General features: G+C 42.7%; 1 protein-coding gene across 1 annotated transcript in view; it reads right to left on the bottom strand.

Annotated features, from left to right (window-relative positions):
- CSMD2 (CUB and Sushi multiple domains 2) overlaps positions 1-13181 on the bottom strand; it is a 579318-nt gene that overhangs the window by 469211 nt on the left and 96926 nt on the right. Inside the window, 1 exon segment of the mRNA XM_081055778.1 lies at positions 3105-3217. Within this exon segment, the coding sequence (XP_080911904.1) occupies positions 3105-3217 (113 nt within the window).

Raw genomic sequence — 13181 nt, 5'->3', positions numbered from 1 at the left:
CTAAATCTCCCTGTGCCTCCCAAAGAGGCCCAGAGAGTTTTAAAAAATCTACCCAAGATCAGTTAGTCGGTCATAGGCTCAAGAAGCTAGTGTTTATATCAGTAAATCCCCAAATATGGGATTATCCGGTGTCTTGCTGATAAGTCCAGTCATAGAGAAGGCCCAGGCCACCATTGTGGGTACTTGACAGGTATCACGCAGTTTGTTCCCAGCAGTGGCTGCCCTCCTGGTTCCTCCTACCTTCCCTCCTTTTCCCTCTACTTTGGGTGTTCCAAAAGTCAGTGCAATTCACTTTTCCGGATCCACAAATCGCCCCGTGGTCCAGTCCTAAGACCAATGGGGCTTGGTGATAGCCCCAGCCGTGGCTCCTCTGTGCCTGACTCCGGTGTTCGCACAGACTTCTGTGAGCCACTCGGCCAGGCAGCACAAAGACAGCAGCCATACTGACTGTGCACTTGTCAGAAACTGCACAGGTGCCTGCACAGGGACGCGTTCAGCTACAGCAACCTGTCTGCACTGGCTCGGGTTTGCCTGGACGTGCCCGCAAGGCTTGTCTTAGCACTAATGACTTACAGACCTGACACCATTACTGGCTGAGGGAAGACAGTCCTGCTGGGGAATGAGGAGCATTGTCATGTCTGGGCTGCCTCCACGGGGCCAGGCAGGTGGGAGGAAGGACTCATCAGCCTCTACGTTATGCTAACATCTTGTAACCTCCTTTGAATCACAGACCCTTTGTGAATCGGAGGGAAACTCTAGCTCAGCTCTGTCTGGTAGAACTTTCTGCAGTGTTCTCTATCTGTGCTGTCCAGTACCGTAGCCACAAGTCACATGTGGCTCCTGAACACTTGATACGAGGCTAGTGTGACTGAGAAACTGATTTGTAGATTGAATCATTTTGATTGATTTAAATGTAAATAGTCACATGTGGTCAATGGCTACTGTATTACACAGCACAGCTCTACACAAGCGGTCTGTAAAGGGCCAGAGAGCAAATCGTTCAGATTTTGCAGCTCATATGGTCTCTGTGGCAATAACTCGCCACTGCAGCTGCAGTGCACACAGTCATAAATGATATGTCAGCAAATGGGCTGGACTTTATTTACAAAAACAGGCCGGGGCTGGATGTAGCCGGAGGATTATAGTTTGTTGATCCCTGCTCTAGACCCTTCCTAGGAAAAAATACACATATTCTTGTACTTTTGGAATTTTGCCTCCAATTACAAGGGGTTTACACACCTTTTATGCCCAACTATAGACCTTGCCCATGAATTCCAGGCCAGAGCCACTGTTTTAAAAGGGCTCTAGGAATGTACCCTCAGATCCGCTCTGGGTGATAGAGAAGCACTTGGCACTGTTCCCGAGAGGGGGCAGTGGTCAGGGAGCAATAGGACACCTTTTTTTTTTTTTTTTAAGGAGGGCACAGCTCACAGTGGCCCACGTGGGGATCGAACCGGCAACCGTGGTGCTACGAGCACCACGCTCTAACTGAGCTAATCGGCCACCCCAATAGGACACTTTTCTTAAAGTCTCATGAGAGTCCAGGCCTCAGACAAGTATCTACAGGGATTGTTGAAAGAGGACACCACAAGAGACCAGCCATGTCCCCCTGTGTGTCAGCCCCTCCCAGGATCTCTGCAGGTACCAATTCTAGTGTCACTGACTCATTCTCCCATCCAGCCCCAAACACGGCCAATCTTCCCGAGGCCGACATATTGTGGAAGAAGCTCGCAGCCAGAGAGGCTGTCAGGAGCTTCTGAAGAGGCCTCTCTAAGGAAGGGGGTTGTAGCTCAAACTTGGAGAGAATTGGTTTGAGTTCTGGGCCAAGGTTCAAGGTGGAGATGTAACCCGGATGACCAAGGTCACAGGCTTCATATTGGGAGGAACAGATTGCTTTTTCAAGAGAAATCGGGCTATCTCAGGAGACCTCATTTTAAAGATAGGGAGGTCTGTTCAGGAGCCCTCAGTTAAAGGTGAGTGGGATTATGTCAGAAGCCCTCAGTTAAAGGCATGTGGAACTTTCTCTGGAGTCTTCTTAGGAAGCTGTAGTTAAAAATAACTGAGACCTTCTCAGGAGCCTTCAGTTGCTCAGGTTAAAGCATCAAACTGTGTCCCCAACTCCCCTACCACTACGGGGGATTTTTCCAAGAAGGCAGAATTTTCCCTCTTTCCAAGGTATATTCCTGGCAAGATGAAGGTGGTATCTATTTCTGTATTGCTACAACTTCATTCAAGAAAGCATCCCTTGTTCTTTAAGTTCTTGGAGGCAAGAGAAAGAAAGCTTTAGAATAACTAGCATGCTTTATTAAGGTATTATGTCATTACTGTTATTAATTATCATTAACAATATTAAAATATGCCTATTAATGATCTCAACACGAAATAGCAGTGTGGGTTGTTAGCCAAGAGCAGCATAATTACCTATTAATGAGATGTAAATTTCCCAGGGAAATGACAGAGATCTAGAAATACCACCTTCCGAACTAACATAATAAAGTTAATAATAATAATAGTGTATAATCTGAAGATATTAGTGTTAATTTGAACATTAACACCATATTGAAACAGGCTGAGAGAAGTGGAAATTATTTGCATAACTCCAACCAAGAAACCCTAATCCATGCTATTAAGGAAAAAAGTAGTAATTGTTCTCTGAATGATAGAAAACTGACTCTTTCCAGTCACTATATTGAGTAGACATTTTATTTCAGTGACTTATTTTATTTCTTTTACTTAGGGTTTATCTCTCTCTTATTTCCAAAACCAAGCTGAGGTACCTTATATAATTAAGCCTAACAGAAAACAGAACTAAAAAAAATAAAAACACAACAAAACCCAGTTAAGGGTACAGAGAAGTAGATGTTATCGGGCCCTCAGGATAAGCTACTGCAGCCTGAGCTCTGATGTCAATTCTCAGCTTCCAAGAAACACGGTTGAGCAATTTAAGTAACGGAGTTACTGGGCAGTAACCAGCCTTGTTAGGACAGGCGCAAGCTCTGAATCCGAAGCAGCCCTTCCCTGCAGCCCAGAGCAGCACAGCCCTGCCTGCAGCTATTATGGCCTCACATGTCAGGCCCCCACGGCCAGGGCTGGGGGACACCTACCTTCGTAGCTGGCATGGAAGCCCTGCGCACTGACCGCGTAGTCACTGATGAGGCGCAGAGAGAGAGTGGTGGCCGCGCTGACGATGGTGGCTGGCAGCTGAAAGCCTGTGAGCCTGAAAGACAAAGAGGTGCAATTAAGGGAGAATGACCCCCTTGGGAACTGTACATCCATTATGCATTTATTGAGCGCCTGTTGGATGCACAATGCTGATCTAGGCACAGGGAGGGCTATGAAAGAAGCCTAACACCAGGCATATGCAAGTTGTTCAGAGTGGCGTGGAAACCAGGCATCTTCTGTCACACAAACATCGGGGGGCTACTTCCCTGACGCATGGGCTATCCCCAGCCTGGAGTCCTGCCTCATGTATGTCTCTTCTCTTTTCATCTCTGGTTGTCTTCTCCTGTCTCCCCCTTCTGGTGAGGTCCTTTGAGGTTCTGGGTAGATTTCACCACAAATGTACAGCTAATAATTGCCAATAGACATTATTTATTCAGGAATAGAGGAAGATATATCCAATTCTAAGTAGCAGAATGTGGATACTTCCTGTTGTAGACTTTATTCTTTAACAGGAATGTCTACTGCTTTTATAGAAATTAATAAGTGCTTATTATTTTTAAAAGACTAAAGCAAAAAAACAAAACCCCAATGCAATCTAGAAATAATCATTTCTGACAGCTGATATACAAAGAGATGGAAGGATCAACAGATGGGATCACAGTCAATGAAATAATTTCATACAAATGGGATCATACTGTACTTGCTTTTAAAATTAAAACGCTCCTTTTTTTTCTGCAAATGAAGAAAAAGAAACGGGGTGAAATGGAAGGAATTATTGAACCTGATATAATATGTTTTTAACACAAGAGTCATCTCTAAAAGATTCTTCTAATGTGAAAAAGGTAATATAATGACGTTTTCACTGAACACTGGGAAACATATTTTAGGAAAGAAGTTGTCCACTGCTGGATGTGCACACATGGTGGTCCCCACAGGTGACCTGATTGTACCGACAGGTGTTGAGAGGTGGACAGTCTCCTGTCTGTCCTTTGTCCCCATTTTAGGCTCACTCTGCCTCTCCCAACCCCCATCAGGGCTCTGGCAGAGAATTCAAAGTTTACCTTTGCTTCCATTTTTAAGTACTTTGGGATCTCTGTGGTGCTCCTGGATCCCTCTCTATAACTCCCATTGTTATATAATATCTGAATGCCCGGATGTCCCCTGGAGGGCATAAGTATTGGGTTCAGGCAAGTTAAATCAGGTATTTGTTAATGCTCACTGTGAAAAGCCTCGTGCTAGACCAAGCACATGTCCTTCTTATCATCCTCACATTATAGGACTCATGTTAACACAGAATAAACTTAAGGAAAAGTGATCAAACTATGAAACGCATAGCCCAATAAGTTTTAAGGTCATCTTCTCTTCAGGTATAGAAATAGCCAGCAAAGGATCCCTACCTCATGTCATGTTCTCTCCCCTTTCCTGCCCCTGTCTTTCTCTGGCTCCCTCACTTTCTCATGTGGGTCAGAATTTATATTTAAAATAATGAAACCATACATATTAGAAGGAAACACTTTTTTTTATCATCTTACACTGGGGAAGGTCTTTCTAAGGGTGACATGTTTAGAGAATTCCTTTGGCTCCTACCTGTCCATCTTTCTTCTGGGGAGCTCTCATTGCATGGGGTTCTGACAGGTACCCCACCTGCTCAAAAAGCACAGAACTGGGCCAATGACAGATCATGGCACACCACTCAGAGTTATGAATTGGTTCAAGGCATGGAGAAGAAAAAAGAGGGCACATCACCAAAGCAGGGTCGTTCTGAGTCCTTCCATGGGATATGACATACAAACTCTGAGAGTCCTTTATTTTTGGATCCTAAATCACTAGAATGTAAACTTGGGACCGACAGCAGCCTTTTTATCATTACACAGAGCCTATTTTCTTTTAAAAAAAATGATACCCACATAGATATAGACCAAGTTGAACAGTGAGGAGAGAAGAGAGACAGCCCTGATGATATATTCCTGAGATCCTTGACCCAGCCATGCAGAGAGATCTATCTCTGCAGTGCGTAGTTACGTGAGCCAACATTCTTTATTCCTTTGCTTGCTTGTTTGTTTCCTTCCCTCCTTCTTTGATCATTTTGTCGTTGTTGTTCAAGCTAGTTTGAGTTGGGTTCTATCTCTTGAAATTGATTGAGTACTAATGAATACACCATGAAACCCCAGAGGCCTTAAAGGAAAAATATCAATTGATTTAATTACATGAAAATTAAAAACATGTGTGGTGAGCAAAAAGAATAGTGTAAAAATAATAATAATAATAAAGAGACAAACACAAACTAGGAAGATTATGTATGATACGTATGACAGGAAGACGGTTATTATTTATAATCTATAAAGAACACTTACACATCAATATGAAAAAGGTAAACAGGTAAAGAGCAAAAGGGCAAAGATACAAACAAACAAAAATAGAAAGATGATCTACCTAATTAATATCAAAAATATGAAAATGGAATCCACAGCTCATTTTCCACTTATCAGACTGATAAATGTCCAGGGTTGAGAAAAACAGATTCTGTAGTTAGTTATCAATAGGATACTAAGGAAATACTACAAATTACACACATACATTTGATAACTTAAGAGGAAACAGACTAGTTTCTTGAAGAGCACAAACTACCATAACTTTTCCAATGTAAGATAGGTCAATTGAATAGCACTATAACTATTAAGGAAATTGAATTAGTAATTTAAAATATCCCTCCCCCAAAAGTACACAGGCCCACATGGTTTCACTAGAGAATTCTATCAAATTTATAAAGAAGAATTAACACCAATTCCACACAATCTCTTCCAGAAAATAGAGGAGAAAGGAGCACTTCCAAATACATTTTATGAGATCAGTACTACCCTGATACCAAAACCAAAAATACTACAAACAAAGAAAACTAAAGATCAATATCCCATATGAACATAAAGACAAAAATCCTTAATAAAATATTAGCAAAGAGGATTCAGCAACATATACAAACAATTATACACCACAGTCAAGTGGGGTTTATCCCAAGGATACAAGGCTGGTTCAGTATTTGAAAATCAATCAATGTAATTTACCATATAAAGAGGCCAAAGTGTAATAAAAAAAAAAATCATATCAACTGATGTAGGGAAAACACTTGACAAAATTCAATACTCTCATTCATGATTTAAAAACAACAAAAAAAAACTTTCAGAAAACTAAGACCAGAGGGAAATTTCCTCCCTAACTTGATAAAAAAACATCTACAAGACTCCTACATAGCTAACATCACAATTAATGGTGAAAGACTGAATACTTTTCCCCTAAGATTGACAACGAAGCAAGAAGCTGGCAATCCAAATGGAAAACCTGCAAAAGACACGAAGAGACATTTCACTAACAAAGATAAACGTTAGGCAAATAAGTACATGAAAAATGTTCAGCATCATTAGCTACTAGGGCAATGCAATGTAAGACCAGGATGAGATGTTACTGCATATCACTAAAAGAGATAAAATAAAAATAGTGACAACACCAAATGCTGGTACTGATGTGAAACACATGGATCTCTTGCACAATGCTGGTAAAGTGTAAAATGGTACAGACATTCTGGAAAACAGGCAGTTTCTTTACAAAAAAACAAAAAAGCTACACATACACGAATACAACTCATCAATCACACTCCTGGGCATTTATCCCAGAGAAGTAAAACCTTGTGTCCACACAGAAACCTGTACACAATTGTCCATAGCAGGCTAGTATATTTTTTCCCCCGCAATAGTCAAAATCTGGAAATGACCAACATGTCCTCCAATAGGATATACCTACTAAACAAAAGGTGGTACAGCCATACCATGTAATACTACTCGGCAATAAACAGGAATGGGCTATCGTCGCATATCACAACTTGGATGGATCTCAACGTCAATATGTGGAGTGGGGAAGGCTCCTCTTCAAAGAACGGCATACCAAGTGACTCCATTTAGATAACAGTTTTGAAATGACAGCATTAAAGAGATGGAAAACAGATCCATGGTTGCCAGGGTTTAGGGATAGTCAAAGAAGGCAGTGGAGGTGACTAAAGGGGTGGCACCAGAGAGATCTTTGTGGCAAAGGAGCAGAGCTGTATCTTGATGGTAGTGGTGGTGACATGAATCTACACGTGATAAAATGACACAGAAGTAGACACACATTGCACCCATGTCAATTTCCTGGTTGTGCTATTACACTGTAGTGAATTCTGATGTACCCAGTAGGGGAAACGAGGAAAGATAATGGAACCTCTGTGTACTATCCTTGTATCTTCCTGTGAATCTATAATTATATCAAAATTAATGGAAAAAAATATATATATATGTATATGTGGCCCTACTATATTTCTATTAGAGAATACCTCAGTCCTCCATTAGATCTGACCTAAACTCAGTCCACCTAGATTGAGCCTGGAGCTTCCCCTCGGCCTCTCCCTTCAGCTGCCTCCTGTTCATTCCAACCGCCACATTGCTCCCCCCGACCCCTCACACACACCAACAGCACTGGCTGGGTCCTTGGAAATGGACTGACCCCCCAGAACCACAACACTGGCTCCAAAACAGGGGAGGAAGGAACACTTGCCTGTCCCTTGGCTTCCCGCTGACTTGCTCATGCCCTAGATAACCTGCTCCCACCCCCAGATTTTCATTTCCGCTGATGACAGATTCCTGTCCCCAAAGGACCCTGGCATGAAAATACCAAATTGTTGCCATTGGGGCCAGACCTCTATCTGTATCTCATCTCCAGGCCCCAACCTATGTGGCCCTGGTAGTCTACCTCCAAATGAGCCCAATGCACAGCAGCTGCAACTTGCCTCTCACCCATGTCCACCAGATTTATGCCCTTGGGTGCCCTTCCCCGACACTCAGTCTAGGGAGAGCCTCCTTCAACAACACAGCTTCATGGAGGAATCACACACCTCCCCAAGGCTTCTCCCATGAACTCATCTCTGGGAATGGCAATCTTCCCACCAAGTAGAACTTGTTGATTTTATTCCCTTAGTTAGCTCCATGATATTTCTGAGCTGCCATTAAAGATTCCTAGACTCTGGTTTCTTGGTACTACACTGACACAAGCTGTGAATAGCTAATGTACATTGTCAACAAACAATTACAGTTTTATCACTTGCAATATATGGAATTGCCGCTTACGAGGCATTTTCTCTAATCAGATATTTACCACTGCTCTGCTATTTCCCAGGCTTGGTAGATAAATTCTAACATGGAGAAATCCTCAAAGGTACTAAAACTGGAGGGGGTGTGAGAGTGTGGATCTACCCATCTGTATATTTGAATCATCATCCCCCTGCCCCATTGCCTAGTCTTCCCTCATCACTGAATCGATTTTAGACAAGCTGATGACCCACAACTCAGGAGGAATTATCATGTCGCATGTTCAAATGAGCGAATAAAACTTTCAGACCATCCCATCTTTCATCTGACAAGTCTAAATACCATATTGAATGGAGCGAGGTATTAATACTGAAATTCAGACGTGTTAGGAAACTGGGGTAAAACAATGGTAAGAAAAGCAACAGCCCCCTACTGTTGTTGGTTACCTCCCTGTTTAACCTAAAATGTGCAGACAACAGCTTTTACAAACAGCTATCATGGCCACAGAGGTAAGCTAATATTCCTTTTCCACTTTCTCAAGGCCTGTTGTCTTTCCTACTTCCTCAAGAACCTTCTTTGGTACACGGTGAAGAGAGCAGTCCAGTTTCATTCTTTTGCACGTGGCTATCCAATTCTCCCAGCACCATTTATTGAAGAGCTGTCTTTCCTCCATTGTATGGTTTTAGCTTCTTTGTCAAAAATTATCTGTCTATATTTATGTGGGTCCTCAATTCTATTCCATTGGTCTGTGTGTCTGTTTTTCTGCCAATACCATGCTGTTTTGATTATTGTTGCCCTATAGTACAAGCTGAAGTCAGGGAGTGTGATACCTCCAGCATTGTTCTTGTTTCTTAGGATTGCTTTGGCTCTTCAGTCTTTTGTGGTTCCAAACAAATCTGATGATTTGATTAACTCTAAATGAATCAATGACCTAAACATAAGACCTGACACAATAAACTGCATAGAAGAAAACATAGGTACTAAACAAATGGACCTTGGGTTCAAAGAGGATTTTATGAATTTGACTTCAAAGGAAAGGGAAGTAAAAGCTAAAATAAATAAATGGGCCTATGTCAAACTTAAAAGCTTCTGCACAGCAAAAGAAGCCATCGACAAAATAAAGAGGCAACCAACCAAATGGGAGAAGATTTTTGCAAACAACGCCTCCGATAAAGGGGTTAAAATCCAAAATATATAAGGAAGTCATACAATTCAACAACAATAACAGCAAAAAAAAAAAAACACGATCCAATTAAAAAATTGGAAACAAGCAGAGGACCTGAAAAGACATTTCTCCAAAGAGGACATACAAATGGCCAATAGACATATGAAAAAATGCTCAACATCACTAATCATCAGAGAAATGCAAATAAAAACCACAATGAGATATCACCTCATACGAGTTAGAATGATTATCATCAATAAGACAAATAGTAACAAGTGTTGGAGAGGCTGTGGAGAAAGAGGAACGCTCATACACTGTTGGTGGGAATGCAGACTGGTGCAGCCGCTATGGAAGGCAGTGTGGAGGTTCCTCAAAAAATTAAGAATAGAATTACCATATGACCCCTCAATCCCTCTCCTGGGTATCTACCTGAAAAATCTGAAAACATTTATCCATAAAGACATATGTGCTCCAATGTTCTTTGCAGTTTTATTTACGGTGGCCAAGACATGGAAACAACCAACGTGTCCTTCGATAGATGAATGGATAAAAATGTTGTGGTATATATACACAATGGAATACTATTCGGCAGTAAGAAAAGATAAAATAGGACCATCTGTGACAACATGGATGGATCTCGAGATTATTATGTTAAGTGAAATAAGTCATACAGAAAAAGTAGAGAACCATCTGATTTCACTGAGATGTGGTATATAAAACTGAAAACAATAAAGACAAATGAAGAAACAAAAACTCATAGATACAGACAATAGTTTAGTGGTTACCAAGAGGGTAAGGGGGGTGGAGGGTGGTAGATGAGGGTAAGGGGGATCAAATACATGGTGATGGAAGGAGAACTGACTCTGGGTGGTGAACACACAATGGGATTTATAGATGATGTAATACAGAATTGTACACCTGAAATCTATGTAACTTTACTAACAAATGTCACCCCAATAAACTTTAATTAAAAAAATAAAAAACAACAAAACACACCTTTTTACTTCTGTCTCCCTGCCTAAAATATCCCAGGGTCTTAGAAACGGGTGATATCGAGGACCCCAAACGTCTCACTCTCCCTGTTCAGAATCCACTAATGGCCACAATCCCTAATGAGTTTACCAAGGCCTGTACGACTCAGCCTGCTGGGTCCCTGCCCTAGGTCCTGCCTGGCTCCAGTCGCTCCACTCTTCTTTGGTCAAGGCCAGGGGCAGTGGTCAGCCCAGAGTGCAGCCAATAAGGAGTGCATCATGTCCTGTGGAGAATTTGAAAACAATGATAAAAGGAACTTGAAAAGTTCACTCCTTATTACCACCCTGAGTCCGCACTCCCAACATCTGTGACAAAATACTCTTCCCCACCCTCCTCGTTGGTACACTGCTGGCTTAGGTGCCTTCAATTTGCCACTCCTTGAGCCGCATCCCCGGGGTCTTTGCACATGCTGTTTCCTTGTTAGAACACTTTCGCATATCCCCTCCACCTGGTTGGCTCATTAACTCGTGCTCATCATTCAAATCTCACCGCAAATGTCTCAACAGTTTTTTTAGAAAGATACGTTCTGGAGCTCCCAAACTAGTCTATCTATTTTGCATTCCTACAGGTCCTGTGGAAGTCCCTGGTACTCTTCAGCACGTATCTCCAACTTCCCTTCCAGACTCATGGAGGAATGGTGCCTCCTCATCCTTACTGAGGTCAGGCGTGGCCATGGCACTGGCTCTGCAAAGGATATGTGAGCAGCAGTGTGCTGTGTTGTTTCTGGGAGGGAGACTTGAGAAACCTGTGCTGCAGTGATCCAGGGTCTCTATCAGCAGGGTCCCTGAGTGACTGCTAAGCAGAGAGTCCCTGCAAAGCGCCTTTGAACATGTAAAACGGCAATAAAGAAAATTGTGGAGAGGTAAGCCACTGAGATTTGAGGGTTTGTTACCACAGTGTTTTAAACTGTAGATTTCATTACTACTCAGGTCTGGTGAGGCCAACACATCAGGAGACAATTGCCACTGAAAAGATTGTTACTTATAGTTCCCGAGAGGAGGGGCACACCGTGACACCCAGGGCCACACGGGGAAGAGCTAGGGTCATTCAGGAGGCAGAAAGAGCAGGAATAAAAGGGGAGTAAGGGCCTTTCCTGGGGTTTTCACAGGAGAGGGAAGGGGTGAGACCAGGTGAAAAGGCCAGGCAAGTTTAGGATTGGCTGGTTTGAATAATTCCACAGGGCTCCAGGGTGCAGGGACTGACTGCCCTTAGTTATCTGACACCTGGCCCTGGGATGAGTAGGGCGGGCTTAACAAGTAGAGATCAATAAAGGACGTTAGGCTGGTTGGTTTGTATATGAAAGGCTCACTCCCAGGAAAGTAGTTTTTGGTCTCTTGGAACTAATAGCTCATCCCAGGAGGGGCTGTCTCTCCTGCTTCAGCAGGGTTCCAAGATGTCCAGGCATCAGAAAATACAGAAAATAAAAACATGATTAATAGAGCACAACATGGCCCATCCTGACTCATAGTCTTTTTTGTTCTTTGCTATCATTCGTCATAGTTCCCAACTAGATGCTTATTGGCGTAAATATTTGTATTATTTGTGGGATCATTTTATTAAGGTCTCCCTGACTAGCAGGAAAAGCTCCAGGAAAACAGTGGCTGTGCAGGTAGAGCCCTCTTGCACGGGATTACTACCCTTATCCGAGCTACTAGAGAGCTTGCTTCCCTTCTCTGCTCTCTACCATGAAGGCACAACGAGAAGTTAGCAATCTACAACCCAAAGGATGGTTCTCACCAAATTCTCACCATGCTGGCACCCTGATCTTGAACTTCGAGCCTCCAGAACCATGGGAAATAAATCTCTGTTGTTTATAAGCACCCAGTCCATGGAATTTTTGTTATAGCAGCCTAACCTGATTAAGACAACTACTGAATGAATGAATGAATGAATGAATGAATGAATGTTCAATTATTAAAGAGTGGACAGAAAAGGCCTGACTGAAGTTCTTTAAAAGGACAGGTTAGAAGGTTGGCCCTTGGCTGGCATCTAGGAACATGGATTTCATGAGGGACCTCACCATTCCCAGAACTGAGAAGAGCAGCCTAAACTATTTGTACCAACATATGGTTTACACCGAACTCCTGCTTTCCCTCTGGACGTCTGAGCTTTGGTACGTGCCAGGCAGACGGTGCCTACATAATCTGCCCCTAATAAAAACTCTGGGCACTGAGTCTCTAGTGAGCCTCCCCGCATGGCAACCTTTCACATCGCTGGGGGCGCAAGCACTTCCTGTCTGACACCACGGGGAGAGGACTCTCGGAAGCTCGCGCCGGGTCGTCCCCAGACCTCATCCCATGCACGGTTTTCCTTTGTTGTTTTGCTCTGCATCCTTTCACTGTAATACGTGAGAGCCAGGAGTGCCACTGTATGCTGGATGCTATGAGTCCTCCCAGCAAATCACTGAGGTTGGCTGTGGGGACCCCAACACAGAGGGTGACAAAGGAACACAACCAGATTCTTCTGAAAAATATAAACACTAGATTATTCTCCAAAGGATATTCTAGGGTGCTTGTGGTTAAACAGAATTGAGAAATGCTGGCTTAAACAACATGAAGCAAGAATTTTTCATAAAATACAAAATAAAGTGCTTGTGGGGACTTTTAAAAGCTAATAACAAACGTCCAAGGCAGGGATAGATTATCAGCTCCCCAACCCACTTCAGTGTAGACCCTTTTATTCTTAGAGTGGCATGTAGGCTGCATTTCTGG

Source organism: Rhinolophus hipposideros (assembly GCF_964194185.1).
Source record: "Rhinolophus hipposideros genome assembly, chromosome: 8".
NCBI lineage: Eukaryota > Metazoa > Chordata > Mammalia > Chiroptera > Rhinolophidae > Rhinolophus > Rhinolophus hipposideros.
This window is presented reverse-complemented; position numbering and strand designations above follow the sequence as displayed.